This window comes from Bubalus kerabau, chromosome 3, assembly GCF_029407905.1.
Source record: "Bubalus kerabau isolate K-KA32 ecotype Philippines breed swamp buffalo chromosome 3, PCC_UOA_SB_1v2, whole genome shotgun sequence".
In the NCBI taxonomy this organism is placed as follows: Eukaryota; Metazoa; Chordata; class Mammalia; order Artiodactyla; family Bovidae; genus Bubalus; species Bubalus kerabau.
This window is the reverse complement of record NC_073626.1, coordinates 182833002-182851199: the sequence shown is the minus strand read 5'-3', so window position 1 is coordinate 182851199 and position 18198 is coordinate 182833002. Positions and strand designations below refer to the sequence as shown.

Here is an 18198-nt window from a genome sequence, read left to right as displayed (position 1 = left end):
CCAAAAAGTTTAGCACTCATCTATCTTGTAGGGCTGTGGTCAGCAAAAGCATGAGCCTTGTCAGTGTTATAATTTAAATTTGTCATCTTTCTGATGGCAGCATATACAGTTCGATAGGATCTTCAGTCTATAACCTATCTTTACACTTAAGTTCTCTTCATCCCAGAAGCAAGCACAAGATGGAAAAAACCAAAGGGTTTTGGGTAAGTTTTCTAGAGTTTCTTTAACTATTCTCATAGGCAATTACTTTGTAAAATAAGTGGGATAAAGTACATCTCCAGCTTCTTACACAAATGAGGAAAGCCTACCCAGTCACAAATCTGTAAGGCAGAGCTAAACCTAAAAAAAAAAAAAAAATTCAAGATTTTTTGGATGTCCTTGACCAGTTTTATTTCATTATCTAGCATTCAGAGATGTGCTCTACAAAAAACTAGACACAAAAAGGCCTTTTACTTCTTTACAAACTACTCTGTCAATTATCAATCAACGTACACACCTTGCTTTTTAGGCCAAATATTAAAAGAATCCCACCTTTAACATAAGGGTGAAACAACTGTTAGGAATACAGAGGAACAACACAATGAACATCACCAACACTGCTAAAGGAGGGACAAAGGGAAAACCCAAAAGGAGCCTTTTCCACAGCAGCTAGCCATGTTTTACAGATAGGTAACAGTGGTTGTGAAGAGGTTGCTGACTTCATTTATCAATGAGGACAGTTACACCTGGGACTCCAGGTGTAAAAAGCTTTGACAGACCTCTTAGTTGAACTCTCTTACTCCTGAGCTACCACTGTGCTGTTCAAGTTCACAGCCTCCCCACTTCAAAATATCTCAGGATCTTAAGAATGTTCAAAATGCAACACAACGTGATTGAAATCTGGAAAGCTCGATTGGAAGGTGAGTGACAGCTGCTGTCAACAGCTGATCCTGGGTTACATTTAACCTCTTCATGCAAGAAAGTTCCAAAAAACTTTCAAATTCAATTATGTTCATACATCTATTAAATCTTGCAAGTGAATTCTAGATTCCATTGTATTAATTAAGTTATTAAATTTACCCATTTGATTTAAAAAGATGAACCAAATGAAAAACCATGGACACTTAACTAGTATCTGCCACTTACTTGCTGTGTGGGCTTGTGCAAGTTTGAAATATTAAAAAATGAAGCAGGGGTAAAAATACCTCCATTTCACATCTCCTTTAGATGTATTCTGCTATATTTTCAAAATCTTTATAAAGGCTTAAACACTTGTATTTTTAGGTGAATAACTTTAGATAAAAAGTTTTAAATGCAGCAGAAATAAGACAAAAATATAATATGCAAGTGATGAAATCGATGTATAGGTAAACTGCACATCCTAATGAGGAACTAAGGAATCCAAAACATTTTGTGATACTACAAAAGTTATTTATTCACTATACACAGAACATGTCCCCTATAAAATGTACATGTAAATCACTAAAAAGTATAATTTGGTGAACATTTTCTCAATTACAGAACATACTAAATCAGTTGGGAATTAACAGCTCTCTGTCTGCCTCAAAATAATCTTAATTATAGCACCCAGAGTCTCCTTTACAGCTGATGCAAAGTTAAATACTTATTTTGGGGATTGTTGCCTAATGTGGTTGAGGAGGCAGAGTTAACAATTAAATATAACTCTAGTATATTACAGTCACTGCACAATAAATCAGTTTATTACAGATTAAAACAAATCATTTTTTCATTATTTGTATTAATGGGATGCAAACAAATACTGGATACTTTTAAATGGCAAATAACCACAAAATTGCTTCTTTGATAGTATATTGGATTTTATAATTACATAGGATATAAATGGTGTAAAATATTGTTATAATACACCTCAAACAAGACAATGAGGCCACACTGTTATGATTCACTAGATTGTGCTCAGTAGACATTTACTGAATAAGTGAGTTTTATCTGTTTTTCTCCCCAATTACCCAGTACAATTTTTGGGGCATACTAAGGGCTCAGTAAATGTTTGCTGTATATACTGACTAGGAAAGAGGTGAGAAGAGATGGACCCTCTTAGCTGGATGTCAAGTATCATAATTGGAATTTACGAGGGAGCGTGTTTAAGGAAGATGTAAACCACATATGGCATACAAGGAAACTCAGATGCCAACAAAGCAAAGCATTAGCAGAAAACACTGGCACTGGAATAATAAACAAAGGCAAGATTTCCCAATAGCAAAAATAGAACTGACTTTTTTAAGAGATAACCAAGTTTATATTGGACCATACCTTTTCTCACCCAATTCACTTTGAGACAGACCAATAGAGGCACTGTAAGAGACTATGGCTGTCTTCCTTGATATTCAGACATCCTGGTTTCCAATAATTTAACATGGACCTGTTACCCACGAATCAGTATAAACCTATTCAGATTTAGGGATTAGTTTCCACAAGTACAAAGTTGAATTTCCTTTTATTTGTCCTAAAATGCTTACTTTCAAACTTGAAGGGACTTCAAATATTCCATGTAGTTTCCATAACATTCTTTTATCTTTTCAGACCAGAGTCAAAATATTCGTACAGTATTCATACTGCAGCACCTTCCACCCACCCTTTGGTCGCTTGAACTGCCCTTCTTTGGTTCTTTTTCCGCTTTCTCAGATCTTTCTTGAAGTGTAGTAAGCAGAACTGTACTGGGTATTCCAGCTGCAGTTTGGTCTTAAATAAAAGAAGGATGTTTGTCAGTTTGGTTTTTCTTTATTCTTCTCTGTGGTATACAGGATTTTGTTAGTTGAACTGGATGTAGCAGCTTACAGGGCCAAATTTTCAAGAGAATAGTATAATAGTTCCCAGGTCTTTTTCCTGGGTTGTAACTTAAGAGCTCACACTCTATGTAGCACCTTTCCTTTCTTAAGCATTATCTGTCATTATTCTTCTTGTTTACTTGGCTTCAAAAAAAAAAAAAAAAATGCAGAGAGATCTTAAGTAAAAAGAGAGGTGAACTGTCAGCTCTCACTTGAGTCTTGATATGTTCTACTCCAATGCTGGGTTGTGCCAGACACACAGTACATACTCAGTAATTATGCACCTATGTAACCCAACATTAAAGCCCTCTGTAAGGATCCTCAAGTATCAGCAGGATCCCTATCATGGGTTCAACTATAAAATAGTCCCTTTGAAGCCATGTTAAACATGTCACTTATTTAGAAATAACATAAAGTTCTCAAGAAAGTCTAAAAATAAGTGACACATCAGGCCTTCTAATTCTATATGGACTGAGAACAATTTCAATGGGTTATTTCCTCAATCTACTCTATTTATAGTCCACTAAAAAAAAAAAAATCATCTAAGGATCAGGCCTGAGCTCAAATCCTGGATCTGCCTTTTATAGCTTTTCCTTTGTGCCTCAGTTTATCATCTGTGACATGGAGAAAATAAAAGTATCTTTCTTACAGGGTTCATGATAAGTAAATGAATTAATACATAAAACTTTAGAACAGTGTCTGGCACATCATAATAAATATCAGCTATACTTGTTCTCATTATAAAGCTAGAACTCAGACCACAAAACACCTAAACCAGTTCCCCACAGTGATTATCACTTAACATTAAGTGCTCACCAACACTGAACGCAAAAATATATTAAATCATGCCATAAACATAAGGCCCAATCCATCTTGTTCAGGATGGGGACGAGTAGAATTATTGGTCCATCTAATAATGAAAATATAAACTTAAAAATCTGACTCAAATTTCATTTTAATGCATATCTTAATACAAGTAACCTAAGTTATTTAACCCAAGGGGTTTAATATGCAATCATGAAACAACTTTTGAAATTACAGTTAAGTACTATGTAAAAGATGTACCTTTCTGGCAAGTTCTATCATTTCCAAAGTAAAAGTTGTGCCTAGTGCAACACTGATTTAAAATACTCCTAAATCTACAAAGAACTGTTTCCACTGTTATTTTAGAATCTCATTCAAAACTATAATAATTCCAGTTAATCATTATTTCCTTCATTTTGTTTTTATTATAGCATGTTTGCTTAATTTACAGCAAGCAGAAAATAAGCTGGGTCTTGTTTTGATCCAAACATTGATGTTTTAAAGGTTGTACACAATATTTGTTAAAAAGAACATATAAAAATACCTTTTTAGAAGCTTCTATAAGAAAGAAAATACAAAGTTTAACCCCACAACTTTCCTCTTTGCTAGAACTGCGAACTACTGCTACAGTTTTAAATAGACTTTTTGTTTAAACTATACATCCAGGAAAATCTAAAAAAATTAAAGAAACGTGCATATAAATGATTGCATAGCAGAACATGAACATTAACTGCAAACAGTAAAGAAATGAGTTAGAAATACTATCAAATATACAAAGGTTCTAGAATCAATCCTTGAAACACATTCCACAAACAGTATTTAAAAACCACCTTTTGTTCTTTACAGGCAAGGCCTAGATCTCTAAAACCAAAACTGAAAAAAGTAATCCTCTAAAAGGGATAGTTTCCCCACAACACTTCTTACTTATGCCTGTAAGCAAGCAATCTAAAATTTTAAAGATGCTAGCTTTTACTCTGAAATGAGACTGGACATATCAAGTCACTTTTTATTGCCCCCACATGATATCACAGAGAGATGTTAGAAATTTTTATAAAGAGTAGGGTATTATTCTCTTATTTTTATCAGGTACTATACTGATAATCAATCATAAACTCAAAGAGATGTGACTTTCTTGAAATTAATTTTTTCCAAAGTTATTTTAAATCTCATGGCACCAGAGAAATCACTTAGAATGGGAGTGTTGTTTTTTAACTTGCCTCACGTTAAACTGAGGTGTGAAGAACAAGCTTCCTTCATAAAGAGATGGGCACATTTTGATACAAATGCACACACCAAGTGCTTTAAGCATCAAAATTCAGTCCTCTTACACTATGCACACTCACAAACAAATCCTCCTTTGAAACACTTTACTTGCTTTTAACAGCAGTAAGAAAACTATGCAATATTATGGTCAACAACGCTCCTTAAAGTAACTACATAAGAGCTTTCTTTTCCCCTTAAAATTATTTCTGCCATCATCAACCTGCCCAAATTTTAAGGTGAGTTTTTCCGACGTTTGTATGGTTCCAAATCTTCATAGAAACCAGGAAAGTGAAGGCTCCTTGTTTCAAACAGTCTGCCTGAAAATGCTACTTAACCCACTTGTCATTTTCCAAGACAGTGGGGGTTAACAAAAGAACTATTCCACACTGTGCCATAAATTATCATCACGGGCCTAGACATCTGGACAAGACAAAAAGGTCCACCCTGAACCTAAATGTGTCTGGTCAGTCAGTGTTTACTGTGGCTACAACTTCACTTTTTATCATTCTATCTTATTAGCAAGCTACATTTCTAGGTTAACAGTTCTACCAAATATGGATATGAAAGTTTATTTTTAATAAGACAATGTTGCAAATTATGGTCAACCAACATCTTTTCACCAATACTTCAAGCATAAAAAATGAGAATCTTTACAAAAATATACAGAGACACCACGAATTGGTAGCTGCCCATAACATTAAACAAACTGGACTCTTAAGAGTGGCTTCTCAACAGCATATCATTTTAATTATAACCATTGCCTGGTACAGGGAAAACTGACAAGTGTTTTTTAAGCATCATTGCAACATTGTATTCCTGATAATTTAAGTAAACCAAACTATGAGTAAATGAATGATACATGCCTAAAAATATCATGGTTTATACTATCAGTGGCCACTGGACTTAGGACTAGTCCAAGACCTTGACCTAGATTTTGACCTAGACCTAGACTGTGATCTTGACTGAGATTTGGATCTAGGTGGTTCTTTTTTCCTTGATTCCTTTTCATATCTTGAGCCAGACTTATAATGTGTTTTGGAATCTGTTTTAGAGGTGCCTCTAGTTTTGGTGTGAGATGCAGACCTAGAACGTGATTTAGCCTTCATTTCTTTCTTGGGCTGGGACTTGGACCGTGATCTTGAATTGGATTTAGATCTTGAAAAAGATCGATTTCGGTGTTTGAATCTTTCAAAACAGAGGAGAAATACAATTAGAGTAAAAATTAGATTCTATATTAATCAAATTTGTTTTTAGAGCAAAAGTTCACTCTGAAATTGAAAAATGTATCAAGTCTTTTTCAAAGCAAAGTTATTTACCTATCATTGTCGGAATGGCTTCTGCTACGCCGTGGTCTTCCAGTCGGTCTACTGCTAAAAAGTACATCAGAAAAAGCAAACAGTGACACATGTCTATTTATAAGTTTCTAATTAAAAAAGTGAACCATAAAACTTTTAAAAATAAAGTAGTAAAAATATTTTAAGTCTCAATGAAGCATACAATATACATAATTAAAAAGTATACAAAAAGATTAAAAAAATTAAAGACTAACAAAGGTTTTCTAACAGATCACTGTGGTACACATCACTTACTTTCTAGGACTATAAGATCTTCTATAGTTGTAATCAAAGGACCGACTTCTTGATCTTCTTCTGTCATAACTTCGGCTTCTAGAACGTCTGTATCTGTCATAATCATCATAGCGTGAAGAACTATACACATTCCTCCCTTCCTTGGCTTTCATCTGATTTGGAGCTATGAAACAGAAGGGAAATATTTACAAACATTAAAAATGTAGTATTTAAGCCTTCAAATTATAGGATAATTTCCTGTATCACTTTCCCTTTTGCCCCCAAATCTTTGTCAAGGCTAACTGTGAATATCTTGGAAAAAGTATTTATTTTCAAGCAAGGCTATTAGGAGATGGTTTTATGTTAAAAATGATACTCTCAAATATCTCAATTTTTTTTCCCCCCAAAGACCTCTCACATCTAGTTTGTTGTCCAAAATAAGCCAACTACTTCAACATTAGGAAAATATTTTTAAAATTCCAAATTAAAACACAAATGACTTTTGAACCACATGCTAATTTGGAGCAATCTCACCATAGTTTCCATTCATCTGGAACACAATTAACAATGACAAAATACTTAACGGTGGCCTATGAACAATATGTAGTGTCAAAATGCAACAACATACATTTAATTACATAGTTTTGAGAAACCACGACAAAGAAAACTAACACTTGCTGAATGCCTTGGTGGTGGTTTAGTCACTAAGTTGTGTCTGACTCTTGTGACCCCATGGACTGTGGCCCGCCAGGCTCCTCTGTCCATGGGATTCTCCAGGCAAGAAAACTGGAGTGGGTTGCCATTTCCTTCTCCAGGGGATCTTCCTGACCCAGGAATCGAACCTGCGTCTCCTGCACTGCAGGCAGATTCTTTACCAACTGAGCTATGAGGGAAGCTGAATGCCTTAGACATACCCATATCCTTGGACAGGCCTCAATCCGTTCAGTAGCCTCATTTGATCCTATGAAGCAGATTTACGTATACTTTACGTATGTGTGTATGAAGGTATAAATAATACAGTGACTACCCAGGAACCTATCATCCAACCCAAGAACTAGAGAATTACCAATAGCTTGTATCTACCTAAGTGATCCTCTCTTCAGTAACTATTTTAATCTCTACTTTTTACTATCTTGCTTAAGATAACGTAAAGGTTAAGACAGAATTTAAACCCAGGTACATCTGACTGCAAAGCCTGTACTTCTGCCTTACTGGCATGCAGCCAACACCTGGTGTATGCCTGCATTAACAAAAATCAAGTACTAATAACAGCATCTATTCTAGGTTTAATCTAGATACTCTTTTCCAGTCTGTCAACTTCTACAGCTACCTACATAATTACTCAGTATACCATGATGAAGGGAAATGGCTCAAAAGAACCAGAACTTTACAAATTTTATTCCTTTCGATTACACAATCAGTATATTAAACATGCCCTAACTGATAATAATGATCCACTTTCTTAGAGTCCAAACATACTTCAGGGATTCTGATCAATGCATTCTAAATCCTTATGTCTACCTTGAAATTCTGCAAAGTATTCAAGAATTCCCCCAAACTATCGTTTTCGGTTTTGAACAGATAAGACATATTGCACAAATATTTCCAAGAAGCATTCCCAAAACAGTGTCTAAGTATGATGTGTTTTACATGTATTAGACATAAGAGTCCTGATACTTACTCTTTCGATCCCCCTGTGCAAACTGTATTTCAATTTGGCGTCCACAAATCCACTTTCTGTCCAAATTATGTAAAGCATCTTCAGCATCACGAACATCCTCAAATGTGCTAAATGTTAAGGGGCTTGGGAAGTTTCGCAAACTTTGATAATGAATGAGTTCAGTTGGTAAGTCTGGAACAATTCGCAATCTCTCAACATTATTCTAGAAAATCAAGACCCCACTAACTAGTTGGTTGATTCAGCTATAAACACTTCATCGTATTAAAGCACTTGTGCTAAGTTTGAAAACACATGTGAATGAATACATATTATAAAGTTAAAATTGATATAAAGTCTGTTATAGCTGAACTACCAAGTAATCCCATCAGGATTTTCCTGTTTTAAGAATTTTACGGAAAAAGACAAAATAGAAAAACAAATGCCAATTTTATGTTGTATGCCAAAACAAAAATTTCTTAAAATAAAACCAAAACTGTTTTTCATATTTTTGTTTCAAATGAAAAAAAAAATGCCAATAGTTCTTGTGTAAGCAAGCGGAATATACAAGAAATGAAAAGCATTAACCTCAAATTAATCTTGCTATTTTTTCAGACATATCTATAACCGATTATTTCATGTAGCTGTCTTACCATATACCACACTGAGAAGACTGATATGCTAGCCACTTGCAGTTATCAAGACAGAATCAAGCAATACTAAAGACATCACTATACCAGAAGCACATTACATCCATGCACAGACTATAAAAGTATGCTGTCAAGAAATTACAGACCATTTCTAAAGATTCCTGGACTAGAAAGCCCTAACCATGACACTAAACATAAAGCTCCCCATGAGGAAATGGGTTTGGGACTGGTTTTCAATTTAAGAATTTCAAGATAATACTTATAAGCCCAAAGCAGGAACTGCTGGTACCCAGCTTTTGATCTGAGAGGCCAAGTTGCCTTGTTCTCCCCAGTCAATGTAAGCTTTACAAAATTCTTCTAGCCAAATTTAGTTCCTTTCCTAAAACCACCATTCTAATAGAAGCCAAGCACATATTGAGAGCAGTGTTTAACAGGAAAGCTTCTCAAGTGGACCTAGGCTAGGTCTGCGTGTGGATTTTCATTCTGTACTAAAATTCACTGTTCTAACTTGTCCATTTCTATTTCTTAAATTTAAGAGCAGTGCAGATCTTAAGTGCTGATTAAAAACATCCCAAAGTGATACAGTCCCTTCAAGACTGATACTAATATTCTTACTCCAGAGACTAAAAGGTCTGTCTCACTATATTTGCTAATTTTTGTTCTGAAAGGACTTAAGGACCACAGCAGGGTCCCAGTTCTCTTTTCCTGAGGCTATTATGTGTAGTGAAGGAGAGATTTTCTCAAGTCTTAAATCATGAGGCTTTCATCATGAAAAGACAAAGGTTGATGGGAAGTTTACAGCCTGGAATACTATAACCAAATACTCCTCCAGGTTAATGCAGTTGGGCTCTAAAGTAATTGAAAAGAACAAGTCCATTTAATGGTATACTACTTTGAGACAAAATAAAGGATTTAGACCATGAAGCATAAAAGTTATTAATGAGAGCCAATCACCATCAGAGGCTACCCTCAAAAACAGAACCCTGGGTTGGATGAACCACGGTAAGGCTCTACCTTACCAGTTAAGAGATGGTTAGCTGGGAATGGGGTCAGATAAAAAAGAGAACAACAGCAAAGTCAAATATTCTGATGCTAGTTATGGAGAAATTTATACTCAAGGTCTTTGCAAAATCCTGATACCCATTTTTAACTATTTTAAGACCATAGAAAGATTTTATATATATATAAAAAGCTATAATTTGCCTTGAGGTTCCTTTGAGTAACTACTCCTCTGGCTCAAGTATCACATACTCCTGAGTCAAACTGCTGATCCTGGTTCCCAGGCCACCCCCAAACCAGGTAAAATCAGCTAAACACTCTAAGCCAGAATACACTGCTACTTAAAACAAACAAACAAACAAACAAAAACAAGCCAGATATACCTCTTATCCTGTCTGTAACAGAGCTTTGCAACCAGTTCTCACAACTGTCCTTGAGCAGAGGCCTTGTAGGAGTCGCAGCTCTGGGCATTTTCCCTAAGTCACTCTAAAACTCTGCTAAGTTTCCAGAGAATCACTGAATGTAAGCAGTAAGAATTTAAGTACACAGCCCAAACTTTTGCTGTCACAAGATGATCTCACAGAAGGAAATAATGTCACCTGAGACTCGGGGCCAGGGAACAATTTCCCATAGATCCTGATTAGTGCTTATAGCAAGGATAAGGCTTTCTGCAGCCATTCTGGGACAACTGATCATATGTGCTAAAGCATTCAGGGCCACCAGGTCTCACAGAACTAAGCTTTAGATATTAGAAGAATGTGTGTGCCACTAGCATTCCCTTTAAAAATCTATAAACAGATAGTATCCCTAGTGGACATGACCTTCTAAGACCACCAGAGCAGTTTCTAAGTAATCCCCAGTGCATGCACCTGTGTCCCCTTTAAGCATGCCTCTGTGGAGTTAGTTTGACTCCAGAACCTCATGCCACTCCAAGAGCTCTGCCTGCCACCCTATGGCACCTGACCACCTGGTCCAAAACAGAAATATGCTGAATTTAAGCTTAACAATATTATATCCCGGTACACTTTAACTTGACAAGCTAAGAGAGAGTGCATTTATACAAGACCACATCACAACATCAAAAGCCCACAAAAATCAAGTTACAGGTTTTGTCCCTAAACCAAACCGGAAAAATTTTGAAAATTAACTGCTTATGAAACATTAGGGAAAAAAAGAAAAAAAAAAAAAAAAAAAAACAGAAAAAAAACAAAAAACAAGGAAAATAGTTATTCTGTAGGATACATCAGGTATGACTCCTTTAATCTTGGCCATCATTCAACTTCATCTTGACCTTTAACTCTTTAAGTGCTTGTCAGAAGGACTTGTCATGAGATGCTTGGCCAAATATGACAGATGGCTTTATCTTTAACTTTGAAAAACAACCTTTTCCCCCTTTTGTAGATAAAGCGAGGCTTTGTCTCCCATTAGGCTTGTCCTTCTTCCAGCTTTTCTTTATATTTTCTTTTCCCAAACTCTCCCTTCTCTTCAAGCCTGATCCTTAAGAGGTCTTTGGCTTGTCTACTTGCCTTAAGTGTTGAACTCTACTCTAAAGGTTCTTTCATGCTTTCTCTTTGGGGTCGCCATTAACTGTACAGCTTTACATTCTCTGAGGTAACAACAGAGGACAGCAAATTAGGGGACAATATTAAAGAAGCTTACCTCATTGTTATTATACAATTTGTTTTTGATCAAGTGATTCAAATTAACAAACAAGAATACCAAACTTTAATTGCTAAGCACAAGAACATATTAACCTTTAATTTGAGTTACATTGGAGGTGGTAGAGTGTATTCAAATTTAAATCACATATTATAATTGATTTGAGTTTCAGCAGCATGAATGGGAATTTAAATATTTACTCTTTTTGGATTAACTTTAAGAAATAGTAAGAACAATGTGAGTCAGAATTAATTTAGAAAAAAATTGAAGACAAAACATTAGAGGACCAAAAAAAAAAAAAAAAAAAAAAACACACCAAAAAAACTACTTTTTAGATGTTACCTCTTACAAAAACTTGAATTTCAAACTTCAACACCCCTCACTAATCAGCCATCTGAAGAAAGGATATTGAACATATGCAAATCCTCTTGGACGGCGAGTGTAGAAATCAAGTGGAACATACACATCAACTATAGGACCATAACGACCAAATTCCCGACGTAAATCTTCAGACCTAAAAACATCATAAAAAGACGCCAAATTTTTATGTTCACTCTTTTAATAGTTTCTTTGTAAGAAATAGGTTTCTTTCTGTACTATTTTAAATAATGAAAGGGACTGTGCTATGTTCCTGGGTGACCTGAAACAAACAGGGAGAGCCAACTATAAAAATATACAACATGTATCTTTTTGAGAAAGGACAGCCAGAATCCATGATTTTGGAACGTAATAAAGGAGCTGGTAATAAAACCTACTAGTGTTTTACATCAACAGGAAAACAAGACATTTAAGGAAACCTGATTACAACTTAATCTTCACTGCTTTTATCCACAGCCTTCATTAACTTTTCATAAAAAGTATAGTTAACATTAAATTGTATACAAGTATTGTTAATTAAAAAAAAAAGTATTAAAGCAACTCCAGTATTCTGAAAAATATCAAGCACTTTTTTTAGCCCCCAATTTTAGCGACAGGGTTACACACTTAGTAACAGGTAAATATGGTTTGAAGATTAAAAGACAAATATATAAAATTTCTCAATAAATGTCAATATGACACAAAGGGGAAAATTTCCTAGAAGCTAGAGTAAATTACTATTGCTTACTTTCCCTACTTAAAAGTTAAGACAGAAAAATCACACAAGGCTACCAAAATGGTGTGTGTGTGTGTAGAGAGGTTACTTGTGAAACCGTAAATCTGGTAACATCTCTTCCAAAAAATTCTGACTGCAACTCCAAGCAATTAAGGGAATTGGCGAGAACAAAGGGACGGTCCAGATTAATCCAATTTAGCTATCAACGCCCTAATGGTAGAAGCTTCCTAAACCTCCGTTTTCAAAGGGTGATCGGCATTTCCCGGAAAAGGGGAAGGACTATTTCGTACCGTCTCACTGGGAGAATTTTTTTTTTTATCTCTAATCAACATCCCTTTTCTCCAAACATCTCCAACACCAAAAGAAAAAAATAGAAGAGGGACAAATATAACACAGCAAAAAGGGTGGCAAACGCTACGCCACACTCCCCCCCGCCCCGATCCCGTTATTCTACTGCAAAGCAATTTTAACTAAAAAAAAAAAACAAACAAAAACAACTTGTGGGGGCGAGGGGGCGTGCACCCCAAAGAACGTTAACTTCAAATCAATGGGGAGCTGATGATCGGCGGAGACCGAGACTGGAACCGGAGAGAGACAGCGGGGAGGAAGGCTCCCCTCGATCTGCGGAGGGGGAGGGGGCCGAAACCCGCGCCACGCGGGCCGCGCTCCCGCGACCGCCTGGGAGGATCAGCGGCCGCCGCCCTCGCTCCCACGCGGCGGTTGAGCCGGCGGCGCGGCCTAGTTCGGGCCCGAAAGCCCGCGCGGTACCCGCCATCTTCACCCCTTCCCCTCCCCCCGACCCAGGCCCCATGCGTCGCCGCACCGGTCTTCCCCGACCGCCTGCGGCCTCCCCTGTACATACCTGGTATCGTCGGCCACGTTCCTCACGAAGAGAGACGTGTTGGGGGGGCGCAGGTACCGGGACATGACGCCGGCGTTGAGTCTCCGCAGGGACACTAACGGGCTCAGCAAACCGTCCGCAGCTTCGGCGCCGGATCCTCCACAGACACACACACAGCCAGAGGGCTCCGCTACAGCGACCGCCTCTTCTCGCGAGACTTCACTCCCGCCCCCCCACCCCCTCCCCTCCTACCTGGGCTCCACGCCGGGACCTGCAACGGTTCTTTCCCGCGAGATCTCTAGGCGTGCGCCTGCGCACACGGGCGGCCGGAGTACGTGCCGCAGCCTCGGTCTCATTCATTGGTTTCTTGAGCTACCTCCCCCTTTGCCCGCAGCCCGCTCTTTCTTTCTTTAAGGCTTTATTTTCCCGCCTTTTCCTGCCTTGCGTCGCTTTCCCCTCTCCTTCACCCCTCCCCCCCGTAAGTCAGGAAGCAGATGTTTGAACTTGTGCGCCGTACTGTACAGTCGTTACAAATTGGACAGAGTTTTAAATGTTATAATTCGGAGAGACAGGCCTTTTTTTCCTGTCTGGTCCACGTTATGTCCTCCTGGCTTTCATTAGATCGCTGACCTGCAAGAGAAGAACTTACGGCCTCTCTGGTATTAGTGTGAGAGGAAAGGAGGTGTGTGTCCTTGCAGAGAGATCGGCCTGCCTCTCCAGTGCTTTTGGCCGGCTCACTCCCTGAGCGCCTTTGCCCAGGTGGCCCCTAGCCACCACCATTCTTGGTCGTTTTCCCTCCTCTTATCCACGCGGTTTCCTCCCCATGAAAGGCTGTTCCTACCAAAATGGGAGGCAAGCCTCACATCTTAGTCGCCATTGTCATCTACACCGTCTCTGTTGCTAACAGCTTCCTGAGTGTGCTTTGTTCCTGTATTGCAGTGTTTCTGCAACTTTTTGGTCTCAGAACTTCACACTCTTTAACAGATTATGGGAAGACTTCAAAGAGGTTTGTTTATGTGGGTTGTGAAAGTGAAAGTCGCTCAGTCGTGTCTGACTCTTTGCGACCCTGAATTTTCCAGGCCAAAATACTGGAGTGGGTAGCCTTTCCCTTCTCCAGGGGATCTTCCCAACCCAGGGATGGAACCCAGGTCTTCCGAATTGCAGGTGGATTCTTTACCAGCTGAGCCACAAAGGGAAGCCCAAGAATATTGGAGTGGGTAGCCTATCCCTTCTCTGGCGGATCTTCCCGTCGCAGGAAATGGAACCGGGGTCTCCTGCATTGCAGGCAGATTCTTTCCCAACTGAACTCTCAGGGAAGACATGTGGGTTATAGCTATTAATATTTACTGAACTTAGAACTTAAAATGGAGAAAGTTTTGACACAACACACGAGCACATATCCCACCATCCTTCATCACATATCTTGTAGCCTCTGGGGAACTGCAATTGTGAGAGACTGGACATGAAAGGGCTTCCCTGGTGGCTCAAATGGTAAAGAATGCGCCTGCAATACGGGAGACCTGGGTTCCATCCCTGGGTTGGGAAGATCCCCTGGAGAAGGGAATGGCAGCCCACTCCAGTATTCTTGCCTGAAGAATCCCATAGAGAGGAGGCTGGCGGGCTACAGTCCATGGGATCACAAAGAGTTGGACACAACTGAGCGACTTTCACATCTACTTGCTACCAACGTATGTATTCCTAGGTGGACCAGCAGTAAAGAATCTGCCTGCCAGTGCAGGTGATGCAAGAGATGAGGGTTTGATCCTTGGGTATGGAAGATCCCCTGAAGAAGCAAATGGCAGCCCACTGCCCTGTTCTTGCCTGGAAAACTCCCATAGACAGAGGAATCTGACAGGCTACAGTCCCTGGGGTTGCAAATAGTTGGAGGCCACTGAGCATGTGGGCCACAGAGAGGAAAAAGGCAAATGATGTTTAGTATAGTTTTGACCTTGGAAACTCCTTGGAAAGGATTCTGGGGACACTTCCCAGACCACACTTTGAGAATCATTCCTTGCCCTGATACACTCAACTTTTAGAGATGAGGGGCCATCTATTAGAATGCTTCTGGCATGTAGCACATTGCCAAGCAGATAGCAGTGACTCGAGAACTATTTAATTGAATGAGCTTTTATTTTACAAAAGGCAAAAAAACCCATTTTTACATCAGTCAGCATCAGCATCCATAGCAATTGATTTGACATGAATGGTGATACGTCTGTTGGTCTCTGTTTCAGAAACATTGTTTTGCTACTTTTATGTTTTCTAAAAAGCTTTGGACACTTACTTTACTGAAACATGTAATTATTATGTATTATGTGTCAGACATTGTATTAGATACTGTAAATTTAGTGGTAAAAATCAGGGAGCTTATGTTTCCATAAAAAACAAGCTGCTGCTGCTGCAAAGTCACTTCAGTCATGTCCGACTCTGTGTGACCCCATAGATGTCAGCCCACGAGGCTCCCCGTCCCTGGGATTCTCCAGGCAAGAACACTGGGGTGGGTTGCCATTTCCTTCTCCAATGCAGGAAAGTGAAAAGTGAGAGTGAAGTCTCTCAGTCGTGTCCGACTCCCAGCGACCCCATGGACTGCAGCCTACCAGGCTCCTCCATCCATGGGATTTTCCAGGCAAGAGTACTGGAGTGGGTTGCCATTGCCTTCTCCAAAAAGACAAGCTAGTCAACAAATAATGGCAGATCTGTGTTATAAAAGAGATAGTAATGTGAGTTAAAAGAAGAAAAGCCCTTTTAAAAAACAAAGAGTTGCTGAACAAGTGTCTTCCCACTCCCCACCTCCAAAGCTAAGCACTTTTTAGTGGCTAGAAAACAGACTCCAGTAAATTACCTTCAATAATGAGGGAATTGGACTTTCCTGGTGGCTCAGGGATTTAAAACAAAAAAAAAATCCACTTGCCAAGTTTCCATCCCTGGGTCGGGAAGATTCCCTGGAGAAGGACATGGCAACCCACTCCAATATTCTTGCCTGGGAAATCCCATGGACAGAGGAGCCTGGCGGGTTACCATCCACAAGGTTGCAGAGAGTGGGACACAACTTAGCCACTAAACAACAATGAGGACATTAACACATGTGGATAAATGTTTAGAACAGAGTCTGATGCGTAGTGAGGGCTCTATAAATGTTAATGGGATGGCTACATAATTTGTGGGACTCAGGGAAAATTGAAAATGTTCAAAAATTAACATGACAATGGCAGCCCTCTAAGCCAAGGGCAAGGTGGTTCCGAGTGTGGGCTCCCGTTCAATTGCCCAGGTGCCATGGCCACTGAAGCCTGCCCTGAATGTTAGCAATTACTATTGTTGCTCCTAATGCCTTGAGAAATAATAGGAGCAAATATTTACTGACTAGCATCACTTTCTGCCTCGCATGCCAGTGCCCCTTTACCTTTTGTGCATTAGAATCCCAGAGTCTTGAAGAGATGGTATTGGGAAAAGTAGAAAAAGTAAGCCCCTTTCAGCTGGGGCTTGAGCTGGGCACTTTACCAAACTAGCAATCTGCCGCAGGTGGTGGTGGGAGTGCCGGAGGCAGGTGGGGGAGGAGCGACGTCCGAGAACTTTGGAAGCGCAACACTTCCTCCCGAAAGTGCTTCCAGGTGTGGTGAAGAGCACCGTATTTCTTTGCGAGCACAATGCCAGAGTTGGTAATTTTTTTGAAAGCCAAATGTTAACCTCTGAAAACCATCTGCTGGCACTGCTTCACTTCTTGAAGAAATTATGTTTCATCGGGATTTGCATCAGAAAACCACGCTCCTTGCGTTCTGTTCTTAGAATTGCACAAATAAAATCCAAGTGTAAAATACATACCTATGAACTTCCTTGGTGCTGAAACAACTGTCTCCTGTGGGTGAGGGTACAGATATCACACCTAAGATGGCTGTGCTGCTTGTTGGAAGGAGACTCGGGGATCAATTCTGTGTTTTTATTAGAGCCTTGGAATGATGTTATGAGCCTGTCTCCATAAACAAAACCAAAATCTTGAGTCAGTATATCAAGCTTAAGTTTATTGCTACAGTTGGTTAATTCAGACAATTGCCCTGCATGGTGCTCGGTACTGCCCGTCTCCATGAACAAACAATCAGTTAGAAGCATGCTCTTTAAATGTGTTTAATAAGTCATGCCTGGTGTTTCCCTCTCACTCTAATGAGTAGGCAGCAAGCCAAGTTCCCCACACTAAGGACTCGGTGTTCCCTTGTAGACATTCCTTACCTGTGGGTCAGAAACTTTAGGACACTCACAAACATAGGATCAATTTATCTATGTACAGGCCCTTCTTTTGAAGTCCAGCTCCCACAGCTCTGCTGTGTGAGTGAATTCACCACTAATGCAACTTATTTATCTTATTCCTTAGATGATTTGTGCTAGCACATGGATTGCTACTTTGAATCTGCTTAAGATAAAAATCACTTGTCATATCTTAGCCTCCTTTTAGTGTCTCAGAATAACATCCTTCCCAGTTATAAATGTTCTGTGTTTATTGTTAACATTTTGGAAATAGAGAAACTTTAAAGACAACAAACATCACCTGTGATCATATCACTCAGAACTAATTCTAAAACTTTTCCAAATTTCTGAGCATTTCTATAATGGTTTAAGTTGGGGTCATACTATATATACAGTTTAACAATGTGTTTTTTCCCTCACTCAACATTTTATGAAGAATATCTTCTCTGACCATTAGATAGTTTTAATAGAGTTTTTAATCATTGCAGTATTAATTATGAACTGCATTAAATTACCTGTAACAAAAACTTGAAATAATAATAGTGTTGCTCATGATAGCTTACACATTATTGAGCACTTAAATGCCAGACATTTTTCTCACAAAAGAGAAGGAAGTAGCAGATTGTTACAACTTTTAGAGGT

The 18198-nt window shown here is 38.9% G+C and overlaps 1 protein-coding gene across 19 annotated transcripts in view; it reads right to left on the bottom strand.

The window, feature by feature from the left end:
• The window catches only part of SRSF10 (serine and arginine rich splicing factor 10), a 28285-nt gene extending 14557 nt beyond the window's left edge, over positions 1 to 13728 (bottom strand). The window contains exons 1-7 of one of the 19 annotated variants that reach the window (XM_055574135.1): positions 13573 to 13727; positions 11796 to 11900; positions 8103 to 8206; positions 6443 to 6605; positions 6170 to 6223; positions 5937 to 6038; positions 1389 to 2700 (exon numbers count right to left, since the gene is read on the bottom strand). In XM_055574135.1, coding sequence (XP_055430110.1) covers positions 2640 to 2700; positions 5937 to 6038; positions 6170 to 6223; positions 6443 to 6605; positions 8103 to 8206; positions 11796 to 11900; positions 13573 to 13676 — 693 coding nt within the window. In that variant the 5' untranslated portion in view covers positions 13677 to 13727 and the 3' untranslated portion in view covers positions 1389 to 2639. The other 18 variants (XM_055574136.1, XM_055574133.1, XM_055574137.1 and 15 more) reach the window with 18 other exon arrangements.
• Positions 13729 to 18198: the final 4470 nt, after the last annotated feature.